We start from the raw sequence: 20388 nt of genomic DNA on the forward strand, positions 1-20388 counted from the left end.
TTTTGTAATGATAGTCATACTTGGGAAAAACATTCACTTTTACAAACAAACAACATTCAGAACATTCGGGACTTGGTAAATGGCTACATTTCTAGTAGAAAATATAGGATTTTCTAGGAGATACAACCATTTACTACAAACACTTACAAACATTTACAAACACTTTCTTCAAACTTGTACAACATTTGACACTAAATACTTATGAACTCACCAGCTTAAATTCTGATCCTCTCTTTCAAAAGAACTTGTATTCTCAGGTCACCAGTAGACAGGTACCGATGACAATTTTTGAGAAGACGGAGCACTTTCAAGACTCATCTTTATTTTGATTATTCATTTTTGGTGTCTTATTATTATTGCACAGAACACACTTGTATTGAATTATACTATTAATGCAATGGATGATGTTCTTGCATGTTTACTAATATGTATTGTTATGATACTGTACATGACATCATCCGCCCCCGAATGTTTCTGCCAATTCGGTTTGGGGGTGTGACAGATTGGTATCAGAGCATTGTTTATAGTGAATTGAGTATATCAACCCATAAAATATATACAAACTATAAACACATCGTGATTAAAATACTCTGACCAAGAGTTTATACTTGTAAATAATAAAATATTTAACTAAGTATGCATACCTGCATTCATACTAAAATCAGTGTCATACTAGGACAAAAAAAAAGTATTGCGATTGTTGAATAGCACAAGTAGGCTTAGAGACATATAATCAGATCTGGGAGTGATATAGTCTGATCAACTATATTTTCCGAGAAGCGATTAACATGTGCCTAAGAATGGTTGTGGTGTTTCAACAAGTCTAAAAACTTACCAACACTACTACAATGAAAACTTTAGAACAAAACATAAATTGAAAATACTATAAGAGTATTTTGTGTTACTATAATTACTTATTTGAGAACTAAAAAGGTCTTTACTAGTAGGTTAATAGTTGCTGAGTGGATACGCAAAGGTTATATGTGACTAAGGTGTCATAGACTTAGAATCTGTGATCTTTGCTTTATTTCCTATTCCTTGTTTGGTTGTGGACTTGGAGTTAGGGTCACATATTCGAATGTCTATTCTATTTTGGTTACATATGACTGGTATGCACTACGCAAGTAGTGAAGTAATTGGTAATGATCATTCTATAATTATCTTCCGTAGTAGGTCTATTAACTATCTCTTTTATCCCTATTCTCACATATATAACATGGCTGGATTCCATCCCCATGGCAACCTGTACATTCCCAACCAAGGAAATGTTGGATGGCTCGACGCGGAGGCCGAAGAGAATCATGAAATTCCATTGGATGATTACTTCGTTGAGAACTTCCCAGAGGATTCTGACTTCGAGCCAGAAGTCAACAATCTACTCTCAGTGGCTCCAATCCCAAATCCTAACCCTCGTCTAGTATTTCAAGGCCCCACACCTCTGTGGGCAACAAACTTGAACCGATGGAGTCACGAGCAGGTTCAACCCTTACCCTACAACGGACACCGAAGTTTCTACAATTTGAGCGAGGGAGGCTGAGCAGAAAGAGTCTTGCCTATTCTGGTTCACAGGATTTCTCGCAACGAGGAGTAGGAAAGAGAAGCCATCGACCGAGTCAAGGAGGTTGATGCAAATGCGGGAGTCAACACCGATCGCATTCGCCATCTGGAGTCTACTCAGGGAAGAACCCTGAACCAGAATGCGTCCCAGCATAAAGAACTTACTGCAACCCAAGATGAAGTCAGGGGATTGTGAGCTCGTTAGGCAACGTCTGAAAGGCGCATGAGAGACATGGAACGTCTCCTGTGAGAATAAGGACTCATCCGAGCCGTTCTCGTCGCCAGTAGAGTCTACCCTAGTTGGGAATGTATGGGTTGTTGTCACAGTAGTTACTATATACAATACTACAGTACATCATTATTTTCCTGTTGCATTCACTCTGTTATCTTCTCACATTAATGGTAATTTAAAACTATATTTTGGTAATGATAGTCATACTTGGGAAAAACATTCACTTTTACAAACAAACAACATTCATATGACAAGACGGAGCACTTTCAAGACTCGTCTTTATTTTGATTATTCATTTTTGGTGTCTTATTACTATTGCACAGAACACACTTGTATTGAATTATACTATTAATGCAATGAATGATGTTATTGCTTGTTTACTATTATGCATTGTTATGATACTTTACATGATGTCCTCCGCCCTCGAATGTTTCCGCCAATTCGGTTTGGGGGTGTGACATATATATATATATATATATATATATATATATATATATATATATATATATATATATATATATATATATATGGAGAGAGAGAGAGAGGGTTGTTCAATTAGAACAATTTTATTGCATGAACAATTAAGAACAAAAATAACCTTTAAATTTACAAGGTGTCATTTTTGTAATTAATTTAAACATTGAATACAAACATGCAACATTTAAAAACGGCGAGGTAGTATCATAACTACTGAAACCTACTGCTAGATCATGTGCATACATCACGTATCCTCGATGAATGAAATTATAAAACCTCTTTCTCTGTCAACAAAAAACCCTCATTTGTCTCTCATTTTTCATTGGATTTTCAACGAAAACACAAATATTTCATCAATTTTCCATGAATCAATCACACTAACGCTTGAAATGTTGTCTAAAACAATGAACTCAGCGTCCAAAGCTTCAACTAAAGGTATCAAAACTGATATCAAACATGTTTTTGATAATGTCACTCGATTTTCATGATTACTGAGTTTTTCTACTCTTATTGTGCTTAATAAGCACTAAATGTGCATTATTCGACAGAGCTTTTTTAATGAAAACCCTAGTTTATTCAATGTACTATTTTTCGACTATATCGAGTTTTTCTACGACCATATCGAGTTTAGCAGTCAATTTTACAACTATGTCGAGTTTTTCTACTGTTTATTAGATCACTATACACGAAATCTGCATTTATTTAAAATCTTTTTTGTACTAAACACCAGCTTTCAATGTCGAACAAGTTATTGAAGGTTTTCTGTTTAATAACACACGATTTTACGACTATCAACAATTTTTTTCTCGATTCGGTATTGTATTATTCATGTATTAAGTAAATAAAGTATGTTTGAACCTGAAAAAGCTACTAAAACGTTTGAAATAAAATAGTCAAGAAAGAAGAAGGATCCTAAAACTATGAATGAAGTTGAAAAATCATCTATGTTCTATGAACATGTGCGATCATATATGATTTGATGATGTTATAATTTGCAAAATGATTTATAGAAACTAAATCATACATGAGTTAGTTCAAACATATTATAACGAGAAAAAGAAAGAACATACTATAATGATAAACAAGGAGGAACATACAATATATTATAAAAAGAGAACACACAATACATTATAACAAAGAGAACATACTATACAGATACAAGAACACTATAACATTAATGTGAGCCACTACTTCGTGGCATGGCATCATACTGCTGTGTCACGTTTTGTAACCAGAGTCTCCTGGAGGGAGAGTGTGAATTTGTTTATAGATCTATACTAGATTGACCATCCTACACCTTGCTACTAGCTACAGTGGACATGTAGGTCTACGGGTGACGAATGTCATAACATTTCGACGTCTTCGAGCGTCGTGTTTTCTACTAGTCGATCAACCATGGTTACAATCACATCACATTATACCTTAATTAACAATTGGTTTAAGGTAGTTAGTACATCAGTAGTTACTATATACAATACTACAATACATCATTATTTTCCCATTGCATTCACTCTGTGATCTTCTCACATAAACGGTAATGTAAAACTATATTTTGTTAATCATAGTCATACTTGGGAAAAACATTCACTTTTACAAACAAACAACATTCATATGAGAAGATGGAGCACTTTCAAAACTCGTCTTTATTTAATTATTTATTTTTGGTGTCTTATTATTATTGCACAGAACACACTTGTATTGAATTATACTATTAATGCAATGGATGATGTTGTTGTTTGTTTACTATTATGCATTGTTATGATACTGTACATGACGTCCTCCGCCCTCGAATGTTTCCGCCAATTCGGTTTGGGATGTGACATATATGTATATATATATATATATATATATATATATATATATGTGTGTGTGTGTGTGTGTGTGTGTGTATACATATATATATATATATATATATATATATATATATATATATATACCATCTTATAAAGCATATATCTTCAATGTCTTAAATACAAATGTTTATGCCTAATGTACAACAAAATTAAACATATCTTAAGGAAAAGTCTTAAAGACAAGTTATACAGCTTGATGTACAAGCTTCTGATGCATGTTCAAATAAAAGAAAGTCACACTGATTGGTGACATGGCACATTAATGGATCGCCAACATGTTTAATCTGAACCATTTATTTGATATTCGATCTGATGGCTGGTAATTGGTATGGGATAACACAAAACCCAAACATACTGCAATACCTAATTACTCTTCCCAGCCGCTCTTTTTCAAACGACGCCTTCCCTCTTCGGTCTTCAACCCGTAACCTACATCCGGCAAATTGTACGCCGTGACCACCACAACTTACCATCTCCCTGTTATCGGTCGTGTCTACAGTTCATGTTGACGCCACCACCACAACTTTACGTCTCCAACTTCAACATATTTTTCTGGTAAGAGCCTTTTTTGTATTAGATGTTTGTGTGGATATCTTTTCTCATTTTTTAACATTGTTTTCATTTATGTGTATTTGGATCCAAATCTGGGAAAATATTCAAGGTGATTAATATGGTTTTAGGGACCAACAATGTCAAGATTAATTGTTGGCCATTTTCCTGTCTACCCCTCTCTCTACCCTACTTATACCTCCACTTCAATCCGTGAATGTGGTTATAAGATTTTCAGATCTGTGTGTTTATATATGTTATAGATCTGTTTATATGTGTAAATAAATATTTGTATGTAGTATAATTTTGTGCGTATGTTTTTTTAAAAGCTTGATATCTGAATGTCCGCGTTTGATTGTTTTAGAAAAGGAGCTACAAAGCTAAAATATTTAGGCACATAATTAATGCATCTCTAATAGATGATGGTTGTTTGTATTCTTAGATTCTTGTTTATTTTTTTGGATCTGTTATATATTTGAGCTTCAAATAATCTTTTTAGTGTAGAAAAATTGCAAAAATTGGAATAAGATTGGGTTCGTTCATTTTGTTTTGTTTACGTTTTCGTTTTTTGCAATTATAAAAAATGTAATATTTAAGTATGTGTAGTTCAAATATGATTTTATTTATTTATTTGTTAATGTTGGTGGTTGTTGATGAGGGAAGAAGAGTTTGTTTGTGTTGTAAGCATCAGAAAAATAAAAGTAATTAAGTTTATGCTGTTTATGCTTGATTGGTAAATGAAAGTGTTTTTTTTTTTCAGAACAGAAGATAATAAAAAAGATTCGAATCATGTGACTGTTGAATCTTTGGGAGTTTTGAATTGTTTTAATAAAGTTACTATTTACGTTTAAATTGTTCATAATAAAATTTTGTGTTTTTGCATTACTTATATTTGGTGTACAAAGTTCCAATAGTTTTTACAATTTATAATTTGTTACTATGTTATATCATAATATTTGTTATCTAAAGATCTTAAATGGCGTATTTCAGTAATATGTTAGATATGAAGTTTTTTAAAACTATTTAAATATTAAGAAATAGTGTTTTGAAGTTGATTGTTAGTATCATTATAATTTGAATTAATGACAAAAATATAAGATTTAAATTAATATTTGCTGGTTGTTCTGCAAAAGCAAAAGGTGATAGAAACAATTGAACTTACGATTTATAGTCGGAAATGCATGGAAAAGGGTATCTCATAGGGAAATGGTCACATGAGTTGATACGCCAATTAATGCATCTATAATATTTTTGATGGAATATAAGATATAAAAAGAGGCATTTTGGAAGTGATATTTTGAATTAAATTAATTGGTTTTTTAGAAATTCTATCTATGAAAATGTCCATATATATATATATATATATATATATATATATATATATATATATATATATATATATATATATATATATATATATATAGGGAGTGGTTCAAATGAGAACCAAAAAAGGTTAAGAAGCTAAAAACCCAAATTCATAGTTATTAAACATGTGAATACTTATTAAATATGTAAAAATCCTCATTTTTTTGTCTTTTTTGGTGAAAAAATGGCAAAAGGCGTAATTTTTATAATCTAATATTTTCATTCCTATTTTAGCACAAAATATGTAGATAATACACAATTTAATACAGTCCATTGTAGTTTAATAAACAAAATTCACAACTTAATATAATACATTTTACATTAATTCAAAGATTCAGAAAAGTCAAACTCAAATTCTACCACTACCACCAACTACCACATGCCGCAATAACCATTTGTACCACCGTTACAACCATGCTTTCTTCTAAATCAGATCTGCATATACAATTATGCATTGACAAGTTAAATACTACATTCACAGTTTAATATTCACTCATTTTGATTTTAATGCAAAACAATAAAAACCATTACATTCTTACATATTTATACATCACAAATAATAAATATATTCACAAGAAAATTAATACAAACATTGATACATAAAAAATTCATATTTTAACAAAAATTTATAAAAATTTCACAACTCAATAAAGTAAATTCACAATTTAATATAGTCAGCTCGCAGTTTAATATATAAAATTTACAACTTAATACAATAAATTTACAGTTTAATATACGAAAAATTTTCATTCACATCCATATTCTCAATTGAACACTTATATTTATATATTTATATATGGAGACTAATGTTTTTTTTCAAAGTTTAATTTACACAATATTCATTGTTTAAATACTATGTACTTTATTAAAAAAAATTAGAGAAAATAATATATGTGTATAATGTTTATTTCATCTCGTTGTTTAGAAGCAAACATAAAATTCATTAAAAAAATAGATAAATCAAAGTTTAATATAATCAATTCACAGCTTAATACAGTCAAACGCTGCTTAAATACAATCAATTCATATTTAGTATAATAAACTCACAATCTAATACATAAAAACTATACATTCACAACCATATTCTTAACTTAAAACTTACATTTATACGTTAATATTTGGAAGCTAGTGTTTTTTTATATTTTATCTTACATAATATTTATAGTTTAAATTTAATGTATTTCATTCAAATTGGGGAGGACTAGATTTGTGTATATTGCTTCTTTCATCTCATATTTCAGAATCAAACATAAAATTCATAGTAAATTCATAGCTTAATAAAGTTAATTCACAGCTTAATACAGTATATTCACATTTAATACACAAAAATCACAGTTTAATATAAAAAACTCACAGTTCAGTACACAATAAATGTATATTCACAACAATATTCTCAGCTTAAAACTTACATTTCAAGAATTATATTTATAATTTAATAAAATAGTTTGTGAGTCTCATTTAGAGAATGCACCACACAAATTCACAATTTAATAGAGTATTTATGGACTCATTCACAGTTTAATAAACACAATTCGGGACTCTCAATCATAATATTCACAAATTAGGAACATACCTATTTTGTTGAAACTTTCATCAAATACCTTTTGTGTACCATACAAATTAGATCTGATGTAGATATGATTCAGTGGTGGAACCCCTGCTAGCCACCATGAGATGGTTTGTACACACCAAATCTATGCCTGAATGACACCAAACACATAAGATCTAACCAGATCCGAGAAATTAGTGCATCTTTGACTTTAGATCTGAAAATTCAGATCTTTCAGATTTGGATAAACAAAAAAAAAAAAAAAAAAAAACAGATTTCACAGTTTAATACAATATTTCAAACACTAATTTACAACCTAATTCAATATGTAAGACACTAATTCACAACTTAGTGCATCAAAAAAATACATTCACAACTTAATAACTTACATATTCACAAATTAATACATAAAAGCAAATATTCACAGCTTAATAACTTACCGAATTTCGTTAAGGCATTTCAACAAACACTTTGTGTGCAACATATATATCAGAACACCCATTCACAGTTTAATAAAACAGTTTATGACTATCATTCACAATTTAATACAACAATTCAAGATTCTTATTGACAATTTAATAATTTAATAATGCATTAATCAGTGTGAAAACCAATCAAATAATGGAGATTTATCCATCGTAAGTGATATGCAAATTCATTTTTATCTATTATATTTTGTATGTTTGAACATTAAAATTTTAATAATATCAATACTTTATGTCTACATATAATATCATTATTTTATTGCATTCCTTAGCAGCACAATTTTTATACCTACTAATCAATATTCATGGTGCAAATTTGACTAAGAGTGAATATAATTCAAACATAATACTTAGGACATGAAACAAGGAAATAACATTTAAAAATCAACTCTGGAACAATTAACTAAAAATTGATGTATCAGTTTCATAAAAAAACATAATACATGCATTAGAAAAATGATATTTTTTCCTAAATTCATTTCAGTGATCTATGATTTCAATCAAATAAGAGAGCTTTGAGATAATGGTAACATTGATTAGCTATATAGATTTACTACTAGTTTATTTCAAAGTGTAATACTTGAATTAAGGATATGACCTGTAGAAGAAAAAAACAAAAAACTAATTCAGAATTATGTAGAGCAGAATCGTGTAAGCAATAAACAGAAGATTACGATGGATCGATGCAAAAAAGTTCTAAACTCGATAATCATGGCACGAAAGTCCAAACGAAAACCTAACATAATGATTAATGAACACATTGACAAGTAGCCGAACGATGATCTTAAACACCTATACTAACTAGGTCAAACGATTTTGGGGCATTACCGTGATTAACAGAGACGACATCGTAGATCTAACAGATCTATTGACGGTGAAGGTGAAAACCTTTGGAAATCACTAAATCTGAAACATCGTATTGTTGTCGAGTTTATTGAATCACATGTATTGATCGCAAATAGCTTTTCTGAGATCCAATTTCCTGCCTCGATCATTATCAGAACTTGATATCGGAGAAACAAATCAATCCAGAAGCATAATTGAACTAGGAATTTTGTTCATAATCAATTGTAGATTGAAAAAAATATTTCAGATTTAGAATCTCCTCCCTGATTCGAAATTGGTGAGAGGTATAGAGGTCATCGATGATGAGAGCACGGAGGATGGAAGTGTCAGAGATCATCGGGTTATATGTAGAGAGAAAGAGAAGTGGTGGTGTCGCTGGATCGTCCAATTAGTTGTAGAGAGAAAGAGAGGGGGTGGTGAGGGCTTGAGGGAGACGTTATGTATGAATAAGAGACAAATTTCCCATTTGCAGATTGATTCACGTTATAAATTGTTTATTTAACTTTGGCTAAAAAAGTAAAATAATCTTTGGTTGATTTGAGTTTCAGTGGTAAACGAGACAAAGTAATCTTTCCAGATTTATGAGTTATGAGATGTCCGGTGTTTTTATTTAGGGATTTTCTAATATGTGCCCTAAGGGCACATATAAGAAGTATTAATTATAAAAAATATTACCATAATTAAATGTGAAATGCATTAATTATGGAGATTATTAATGAATTTTATATTTATTATGGTAATATTTATTATAATTAATGTATTTAACATTTAATTATGGTAATAATTGTGATTAATTAATACTTCTTATATGTGCCCTTAGGGCACATATTAGAAAATCCCTTTTATTTAAATTGATTATCATTAATGAAATGGTTCTTAGTTCTTAACCTTTAACGGTTCTTATTTGATCTTTTCCATATATATATATATATATATATATATATATATATATATATATATATATATATATATATATATATATATATATATATATATATATATATAACCATGGAAGGGGGATAGAAGAACGAATTGAAGCCACTAGGTCAAAACTGCATCTTCAGCATTTATTTAGTGTCTTGTTGCCTCCCTCTTATAGATTGCAATTGGGCATAACAAATTTAAGGCTTCATGATGCTAACAAGGTGTTTCCTTTCATGCCCGTCAAGTGTTTGATAAAATGCCTAAATGAGGTTTTCAAGTGTTGTAGTCAAATTTAGATTCCAAAAGATGTAGAGATTCTGTCCGGGGTTTCATTGTGCACACTCCAACCTTTTGTTGGAGTGTCACATTTTCATTTGGGTTAGTGCTTCTAATTTCGGGTCTCGCCTTGAGGCTTAAATAAACTTTATTGGTGTGTTTATGGCGTCCTCTCTTTCCTTTGAGAGCGGGAGTTGGCCGTGTCCTTTTCGGGGGTTTCACTGTTGCCCAAATGGTATTGTTGGAAGTAAAGGGATTTCACGTATGATATCTCATCTCAAGAGCTTACACCTCCATACAGATGAACGCAGAGCTGTGTTACGGGAGGCTATTACTTCTGACCATGGATTATTTATGGCGGTGGCAGCAACTTTGAAGGAGTTTGGTCAATGGATATGTGGGAATTGCATGAAGCTTCATGCCATGAGTCGTTCATGTCACCACCCGGATGGCCTGATTAAGTTTAATGATGGGGCTGATGATATGAGCGGGCATATTGTTGGCATTCCAAGGCCGACTCCCAATGAACCGGAAGCCGACCTCAACGATGGGTTGGTGATGGATGCTCAACTACTTGATCGTGTTTTTAAACTACCTATCACCACCGTCAAAAGCATCCCTCATAGTTGTCGCATGGCTTTCTCTCAAGCTTTTAAAGCATCCCTTTCCAAGGTGGTTGCTCATCCCGGGTCCCTTGAAGCGTGGGTTGCTTTGTTAATTCTACATAGGTGTACTCTTCAGGTGTTCAAGCCCAAGAATAGGCAAGAAAGGAGGTCTGGCAACAGGAAGTCTTTGCAACATCGTAATATTTTGAGCGCTTTAGCCACTTGGGGGACTGAAGACGGTATCGCCAAGCTAGTTAAAAACTTAGTTGGCAATGCAAGGTTGGAGCAACAAGGCAAAAAAAGAAGAGTACATTCAGGATGGAAGAACACCGGGCAACGCCAATGTCAGACAATGTCTTTGTAAGGTTGCCGATGGACATTTTACAGCAGCAGTGAAAGTTTTATGTTCTTCGGGGGTTGCTCCATTTGGGGGTGATACCACGAAGGCATTGGAGGATAAGCATCCATACAAGCCACCACCTTCCATGCCCAACACCATATTTTCAGAACCTCCCCTTGTAGTGGATGTTGACAATGTCCTTGGGGGAATTAAATCCTTCCCTAAAGGTACCTCGTGTGGGAGAGACGGGTTGAGAGCTCCACATATTTGGATGCCCTTTGTGGGGAAGTTTCGGCTATAGCCAACGACCTCCTGCGTGCTATTACATCTGTGGTTAATCTATGGATTGGGGGAGATGCCCTTCGATTTTAGCAGAATTTGTTGCCTCTGCTCCTCTGACGCCGCTCTTAAAACCTGACAAGGGAATACGACCTATTGCTGTAGGTACTATATGGAGACGTTTGGTTTCCAAGGTGGCTATGAAAGGTGTTGGTAAGGAAATGACCAAGTATCTCAATGATTTTCAGTTCGGGGTCGGGGTGTCGGGTGGTGCTGAGGCCATATTACATAGCGCCAATAGGGTGTTGGGCGAGCGCCATGATGATGGATCTCTCTCCACGCTTACCGTGGATTTCTCTAATTCCTTTAACCTTGTCGACAGATCTGCGTTGCTTCATGAGGTCAGATTGAGATGTCCTTCTATATCCTTGTGGGTAGAATTCCTCTATGGTCAAGCAGCAAGGTTGTATCTTGACAACACGCATATTTGGTCCACTACTGGGGTTCAGCAAGGAGACCCCTTGGGACCACTTCTCTTTGCTCTTGTGTTACACCCGCTCTTGCATAATATTAGCAACAAGTGCAAGTTTCTCCTCCATGCATGGTACCTTGATGATGGCACACTTATTGGAGATTCGGAGGAGGTGGCCAAAGCGTTGGACATCATTACGGTGATTGGCCCTAAATTGGGCCTTCAACTGAATATCAAGAAAACTGAGCTCTTTTGGCCCTCGTGCGACGGTAGGAAGCTACGTGAGGGGCTATTCCCGGCTGACATCGGGAGGCCACATTTGGGGGTGAAACTTCTTGGGGGAGCTGTTAGTAGAGATGCTAGTTTCATTAGCAGGTTAGCCATAAAGAGAGCCGAAAACGCTGTGAATTTGATGCGCCTTCTTCCTCAATTGTCTGACCCTCAGAGTGAGCTCCTTCTGCTTCGGTCTTGTATGGGTATTGCTAAGCTTTTCTTTGGGCTGAGGACGTGCCAACCCGTTCACATGGAGGAGGCGGCAATATTCTTTGACACTGGGTTGCGCGGGGCCATTGAGGATATTGTGGTTTGTGGTGGCCCTTTCTTTGGTGACCTACAATGGTGCATTGCTTCCTTACCCATCAGGTTTGGTGGTTTGGGTTTATACTCGGCAGTAGAGGCTACTTCATATGCTTTTGTTGCCTCAAGGGCCCAAACTTGGGTATTGCAAGACCACATCTTACGGGATAGCGGCATATATGGTATGGATTCTGATTATGATGGTGCCTTGGCTTCTCTTCGTAACAAGCTTCCAGATTCTGACCTTAGCAGTTTTACTACTAAAGACACCGCCCCCCTAAATCCCAGAGTACGCTGGCGAGTGCTAGTTGAAAGGAACAAACACATAATCAAACCAAGATAGGTTGTGAAGGATATGTAAGCTGGAGAAGTTCCTTATGGACCGAAACAAGAATCTTGCAATTGGAATCTTTGTTTCAATGAGAAAAGTTCAAAGAGTTTGATTTTCGAGAAATTAAGACGAGTCATATATGTCAAAGCTAGTGGAAGTAATTGGAATCCTTTTTTCTATGAGAAAGTTCAAGGAGTTTGAATTTCGAGAAACACAGATAAACCATGTATATGTCAATGCTAGTGGGAGCATTGTAGTCACCCTTGTATTGTACATAGATAATGTGCAATTCATATGAAACTATATTGTAACTTAGAGAGTGTAAAAACTTGGCTTGGTATAAAAATTGTTTCATTATGATATACATGGGAGATACAGAATACAAGCATAATAAGGATCTATGGAGATTGATCAAAGTGATTCATTTAATTAAGCATGAGTACATAGAATCTTAAGGAAACTCAAGATACATAACTCAAAAAGGAGTCCGTGCTTAATATGTCATGACATTAAGCGATGCTAACGTCCTAGTTCTACTATTGAGCTAAAAGTTATGATTCGTTTCTCACATTCTTTTGGTATGGGTCGATCATATATGCCATGACATGTATCAGATTTGATGATTCGTTTGTTTTAAGCATGACAAGTTGGAATAGATCAACTTGGATAGAACCAAGAAATAAATATTAAGGACATTCTTAAGCGCCCTAGGAGGATAAAGGAAATGAATTTGAATTCTAAATGTTACAAATGGAATGGAATTTGACTGTTTCGAATGAAGATTTTAATCGTTTGGAAAAATTGTTAAGTGGAATGGAATTGGAATGGAATTGTAATGAAACATTAGAATAGAATTGGAATTATAAATATTACAAATGGAATGGAATTGGACTGTTTTTAATGAATATTTTGATTTTTGGAAAATTAGATAAGTGGAATGGACTTGGAATGGAATTGTAATGAAACATTGGAATGGAATTGGAATTCTAAATGTTACAAATTGTAACACCAATCAAAATAGGTCAACAATAATCACTTGTGGTCATGTCAAACAAGTAATGTAATAAACTTAATATGTAGTTCATGGTAAATTCTAATACAAGTATGAACTTTCATACATACTTTATGGTATAAATCAAAGTACATGTTCATACAGTTCCAAAAGATTTTAACAAAATCTCAATCTAACTTCGCATAAAGAAGTTATGATAAACTCTAAATATCTATACTAAGAAGAAATTAAAATATAATGGGAAATAGCTACTGGAATGTAAAAGAAAGCTATAGTAACCAAAAATACCTACGCATGGGTATAAAGAATGTCAAAAATGGAGCTCGTATGCAAAATATATGATCTTCTGAAGATCTAGCAGTCTAAGAACATGACACGTAGCAGAAACCCTAATTTGTCATAACTCATGATGTGATCATGTATTCTCACGACGTGAGTGTGTTACAGGACACCTCTCAAGGCTAGAATGCAGACGACAAGTCTACGGAGTGATAAGTTTAGGGCTCACGACGTGAGCATGTATTCTCACGACATGAGATGTCAACCAGACACCTTTTGAAGCTAGAAACACAAATGGCAAGTCTACGAGGTGATGACACCAGACCTCACGACGTGAGCATTGATTTATCACGATGTGAGAGGGCCTTGTACAACCTATAAATAGAAAGTACGACCCTAACCCTCCTTACACCAAAACCTCTGTCCTCTTTCTCATTTGCTGAAGGCATTCCTTGTCCTGAGCCTGACGATCACAAACTGCTGACCCTTTCTAGTTAGATTCTATCAAATCATGTAGCTAAAGTGAGTTTCACGGTCCCACTTTTTAATGCTTTCTGGGGAAAATGCATGCTAAATACTATATATAAGTTAATATTATGTTTATATGATAGTATGTTCGTATCAACATAAATAGTTATATTAACTAGGATATAGTTGTTTTGTATCATCATATCTGATATTTTGAAATCATACAACTATCTTAAACTTGTTAGCATGTTGTTATCATACATTTTACTAATATAGACCAGGAGTTATACTCGGGAGTTCTATATATTATGTGTGTTATAGCCTCGGAGTTATACTCGGGAGTTCTATATACTATGTTGTGTTACAGACCCAGAGTTATACTCAGGAGTTCTATACATTATTTGTTAAGTATGTTATTAATATTGGTTTTATGTTAGTTAAAACCTAGTTTTACTTCAAGTTATAGCTGTTGTACTGCCTAAATATTATTTAGGAGTAATGTTTAATGTATAGTCTAGTAACTTAGGGTTTTAGACACGAATATGCTTTCACTGTTAGAACTATAGGAACTCAACAAAGTCTACGTGAGCTATTTTATTAACCAACTAATATTGAAAATCTTAGGGGAAATCCTCTGACATGTAACCGCAAATCCCATTTTAGCGAGGAAGTCATGTATGAAACTATATGGGTTGACAAGCCGACTCGTTGTTGCTAGCTACAACCCAACATTTGGCGAGTGACAAACTATCCTTTTATTTGTTTTATTGTGATCCGGCGTCGATGAAGCGCACAATTTATTTATATTGGTGGAATCCTTCGTGGTACCCTAGGCAAAATCTTTAATGGCATTAACGGTAGAATCCTTTGTGAAACCATTGGTAGGATCTTTTAGTCAGAGGTCTTGTATGTCATATAGAAGCGATTATGGGCTCATGGTAGCACAATTTTAGAAACATTATACTTTGTCGATATACAAGTATTAATGTTAAGTATAAGTTTCCCAAAAACTTGTACTCTATGTTCAAGGCATTTGTAGGTATTCTACTTATTTATTATCTAAACAATTATACCTAGCATATGTACTCATATAGAATTCAAATACGATTTATATGTAGTAACCTTCCTTGATTTAGGTATATATAGATTGTAGGTATAATACTTATTTAGTAAGTAAACCATTTTTACCTAGGATAGATACTATATATTGAAGACAAGTATGAGTCAGAATGATACTTTTAAACTATGATTTATATTTTTGAAACTTGGAAAAAGTAAAATTTTACTAAGGGTCAAATTTGGATACTATGAAATAATAATTAGGAAACAAGAAGAATGTAATTTTCCATCATCAATAAAGGTATGTAGTTTATAAAATTCTTTTGTATTGTTCAATGTATGTTATATAACTGTGATACAAAAATGAAGTTACACCGCCCGGTGTTTCCGCCGCCGACCGGGGGCGTGACACACATGGAATGGAATTGGATTGTATCATGACTAAAACATTGTAATAGAATTGGAATTCTAAAAAACATTAGAATATATGGTAAAAGATTCCAGGGAACAAGTTTGTTACAAAATATGTGCCAAAGTTAAACATTACACACCTAAATATGCATTACTACCAAAACATGTTTGAAAAGTTTAACGTTACATACTTAAATATGCAATAATGCCAAAGGATTCCAAAAGTTAAAGATGACGGTCAAAGATGCCAAAATAGGAAAAATAGTCCAAGATGCCAAAAGCTAATCCAAATCAAATGGATTGCTACAAGTGCTCCTCTATTTCCCCTGCTACTTCTTTCTTATCTTATTTGTTTATAATTATTTCTGAAGGTTTCCTTGTCCTCTGTCCTACTACAACTTGAAATGTTGGTACATCATATTGTACATGAGCTCTAGCTTGACCTTGAACTAGCACTCCAACATCTACTTCAGCTTTAACTTTAACTTAAACTGGCACTTCAACTTCTACTGCAACTCGAACTTGAACCGGCACTTCAGCCTGTACTTCAGCTTGAACTTGAACTGGCAATTTAGCTTGTACTTCAAGTTGAAAATTGAAATGGCACTTCAGGTTGTACTTCATCTGCACCTTGTACTTGTATATCATCGTCACCTTGAAATAGTATGTCATCTTTAGATTCAACTTCAAAAGAACCCACTTCACCATCAGGTTCCATTTAAACTTCACTGTCACTTTCCAAATCAACATCATTTTCCAATTCACCCTTCAGTTTACATGTTTTTCAAGAACTGAAAACTTCATTCAACTTCACATATGTTAAGTTACGCCAGATGTATATACCACACATAGCATGTATTTGGCTTTCTCTTTCTGTGATGGTGGATTCGATGACTCGTTAATTGGTTTTTGAGCAATGATTTCCTATCCACTTATATGTAACAATGGACCCAAGTTTAAAGACTCTTGATCAATTATGACTATCATTTAAACATTTAATTTGGAATGGCTTTTCTGAGGACATTCACGTAGCCTACAACCTAAAGGGACAATATGTATTTTGTTTATTCTTCTTACCATTGCAACATTTTACCAATAACCTCTGATTATAACTTTTTTCATACAATAAATCGTACCCATTCTTGAATGCATAGTTGGTAAGACATGACTTCAATTCTAATGGGTTAGAAAACTTCATATTTGCAACTAACACAATTAGATCCCATTCTTGGTTCTCATCATCGACAGGGAACACAACCTCCTCATCTTCTCCATTGTTGGCTTCATCATCCTCACTTATAACACCTGAAAGTTTGTTCAAAAAATTTTCCCGATGTGTTTTGTCTAATGCGTATATCTCTTCATCACGTTCTTGTTTATATTTCGTAGTATCAGAAATTTCTGATTCCTTGTCGTCTTCTTCATCATAGTCATACTTATTATCATCTGTTAACACCTTGTTATTAGCCCAATCAAGAATTGGTTCATTTTATGGTCAATGTACACATCCAACTTAGTCCGAGGGATATAAATAGTTTCTACAAACTCCCAATAATCAACATCATTGTCGATTCTTCTAATATCCTCAGCCCAACTTTCCTTTCTTTTATAGTAGTAGGTATTATCATAGCCTCCTTTGGTTAATTTCGTAAGACACAAAAGAAATTCTTTATACGTAAATCCACCAAAATCCACATCAAGAACAGTTTCTTTTACATGGTCCAAGAATACCAAGGACTTTGGCACAAATATCCCCTTGTAATGAAAATCTTCAGGTGTATACATACTTGTAGATCAATGGGATGCCATGTTACAGTCTCAACTCGAACCTTCAATTGCAAGCCCTAATCTTCGATTTGTTATATCAATTTATCCCAAACTGTTAATCGAAATGTTTATGGAGCAGACGAACCCCAATTAAGTGAGAAAGGGGTGTAATAGCCATGTATGAATCCACGTTATTCGTTTTGATATACCTCAATCGATGTAACCAGCTAAAACATGTGTTTGCCAGTAATAATGGGTATTTGTGAACATATGAAACAAGTTTGTGGGGTAGATAAGTACAAAAAGCAAATATTGCTATATGTGACCATACAAAATTGTTAGTTACCTTAATAAGTCATTTTCCCTTGATGCTACTAATTCTATCGTTAGAATCATAAGTAATTGGGCAACCAATCCAAAACATTTTTGATGAAAAAATAAAATTTTATTTGACACTTTTTTATTGGGTACTCATAAAAGCAAACGTAACATGGTGTAATGATGAAATAAATAATAATCAGGCTCTAATACATCTTAAGATAGTTGCTTTACAAGTGTTCGGGATTAAACTTGCACACATTATATCACCCACTACACTTTGCTATTGCTCCAATATTGCTTCAAGAATTCTTCAACCTACCATTCACGAGTTTTAAATTAACAAAAAGACGAAAGAATTGTCTTAAGAATTAAGATGTCCACTTTTAATTCTTGCCGTATCAGTGAAGTTGTTACGATTATTATGTAACATAAAAAGGGGAATGAGTGATGTTGCAATCTTCACAAACCTGTCTCCGTGCTTCTCTTTTTGTGCTTGTTCTTTAACATATGTCATGAGCACGCGGTGGATAGTAACCATAACTTGACTTCTGAATTAAAGAAACATAACTAATTGGGTATCGCCTCTCTATCAATGATATCTATTTATTGCATAAAAAACATAAAAAAAAAATGAAAAGGAGCTGCTGATAATACCTCCCCCTGCTCATCATACTTATAAGCACATTTATAGGCTTTAATTCTCTTTGAATTAAGCTTTTCAAGTTCCCTATCCATACTTCTGATGCTCTTTCTCACAAGTTCCAACTCTGCCTTGAGTCGGGTCGCTTTAGTGGTACGTTCCTTTTGATCCCTCTTTATTTCGTCAATTTGGTTTAAGTAAATCTAATTGTATAAAACATATAGATGAAGTGAGTAGTAATATAATGAAAAATTGAACAAAAAAAGTTCTAATTCAGTTGAGGAATTAAAACTAAACTTTAATACGATGCTGCCTCATTTGTTCTTCATAGAGTCGTCTTCTCGATCCTCCAACGTCATATCTTCTCCAATTATTACGAGGGTCAGGTTCTGTTGGTGCAGTGTATGTTTCTATTGTTTCTTTGAGATTTCTTATTTCGTGAAAGAATTTTTTTTCTTCTCCCCGGTTATTGTTTCCATGTTGGATCCTGTGTACAAGGCTCTCCATCTTCCGAAAGGAAGTAGAAAGAAACTATATGTCAAAATCAATATAACAACCTAAGGAAGATCAGCAATTTATGTTTATAAATTATAATTTATCAGTATATACCACATCGTAAAGCTCTTGTGTACCATGGGTTGGCCTTTTACCGGATTTCATTGAAGAAAGAAGTTCTTCTTGAACCTGTTTCAGATATTCCATGTCTATCCTCTCTTTCTTTACCCGTTTATGGCATCGTTTCCTATCAGTACCGATATGAACCTACAAAAAAAATCGCCATGAATCCACAGGAACAGAAAACTTCTCTAAAAAAATTCCATTTCATTATTCTCAAGAATTTTCGGAAAGTCGAGAGGAAAAATGGTCTATTTAATCAACTCTTACAGGCGATTCAGGATTGTTTTCAGTCAAATGCAAGAAACCAGCTGTTCTTGGTATTGGTCTCATTGGTAAATCAGGCTTCACATCGTCTACTGTAGCTCGTTCAAGGCACATGAGTGAACTTGATTTCCACTCTAACTCCATGTAAATCCACATTAATTCGTAGTTCATTTGATGTTCATCTTTCTGTAAGGAGAGACGTGTGAGTTGTTTTTCCGAACTTATCCAAAGAAGAGCACGATATTTCTACTGTCGTCACTTTAAAGCAATACCCATCATTTCTAATGAACATTAAAATTTTAATCAACATTTACCTTCCGTAGATCAATTTCTTGAAGGATATGGTACATAGAAACACTCATCTGTTGATACAACTTGTGAGCCTCTTCTTTTTTTACTTCCTCCGGGGAAGGACAACTCTTGACCAAATAGAACTGAAGTTCGTTGGTCTTTTTATGTGAGGTCATTTCCGTGACTTTCTCAATGGAATCTGACTTAACAATCAGGCCATATTCCTTTGGGTCTTCCATTTGGCTGAGCATCATCCAATGTTTCCTGAAAACAATAACAGTGTCAACTAACATTTTTGCAAAATAGGTACAAACAGATGAAGCAGAATCAGGATAAAAGATATTGTAGATCAAACGGGAGAAGCTTGATAAAAGTAAGTAATAACGATAAACATTTTTGCCTAGCTACTTGAGATAAGTTTTCTTTCATGAAAAAAGAACACATGATCATGAAAATGATGTTCGTGTTATGGCATTTCATGTTAGAAGAATAGGTTTTGAAAAGAAATAAACAACCAACCTCAACTGGATGGCAATACTTGG

At 33.7% G+C, this 20388-nt stretch overlaps 1 protein-coding gene across 1 annotated transcript; it reads right to left on the bottom strand.

The window, feature by feature from the left end:
* Nucleotides 1–18211: 18211 nt before the first annotated feature.
* On the bottom strand, nucleotides 18212–20388 carry LOC145133458 (uncharacterized). The gene is made up of 8 exons (XM_079068397.1): nucleotides 20366–20388; nucleotides 19870–20110; nucleotides 19559–19741; nucleotides 19283–19435; nucleotides 18971–19180; nucleotides 18688–18876; nucleotides 18501–18581; nucleotides 18212–18348 (listed from the first exon to the last, which is right to left on the bottom strand). Exons 2-7 carry the CDS (start codon nucleotides 20098–20100, stop codon nucleotides 18534–18536), a joined length of 1014 nt encoding a protein of 337 aa, XP_078924523.1. The 5' UTR covers nucleotides 20101–20110; nucleotides 20366–20388; the 3' UTR covers nucleotides 18212–18348; nucleotides 18501–18533.

The sequence above is a fragment of the Lactuca virosa genome, chromosome 8, assembly GCF_052849685.1.
Source record: "Lactuca virosa cultivar CGN04683 chromosome 8, Lactuca_virosa_CGN04683_v6, whole genome shotgun sequence".
NCBI classification, from domain to species: Eukaryota; Viridiplantae; Streptophyta; class Magnoliopsida; order Asterales; family Asteraceae; genus Lactuca; species Lactuca virosa.

What these genes read in the sequence shown, in the direction of transcription:
- LOC145133458 (XM_079068397.1), bottom strand. Translation starts at nt 20,100, where the DNA reads ATGATGCTCAGCCAAATGGAAGACCCAAAGGAATATGGCCTGATTGTT. An exon ending in AAAACAATCCTGAATCGCCT is followed by an intron (nt 19,436 to 19,558) that starts GTAAGAGTTGAT and finishes TTTTTTTTGTAG; the next exon opens with GTTCATATCGGTACTGATAG. An exon ending in CACAAGAGCTTTACGATGTG is followed by an intron (nt 19,181 to 19,282) that starts GTATATACTGAT and finishes TCCTTTCGGAAG; the next exon opens with ATGGAGAGCCTTGTACACAG.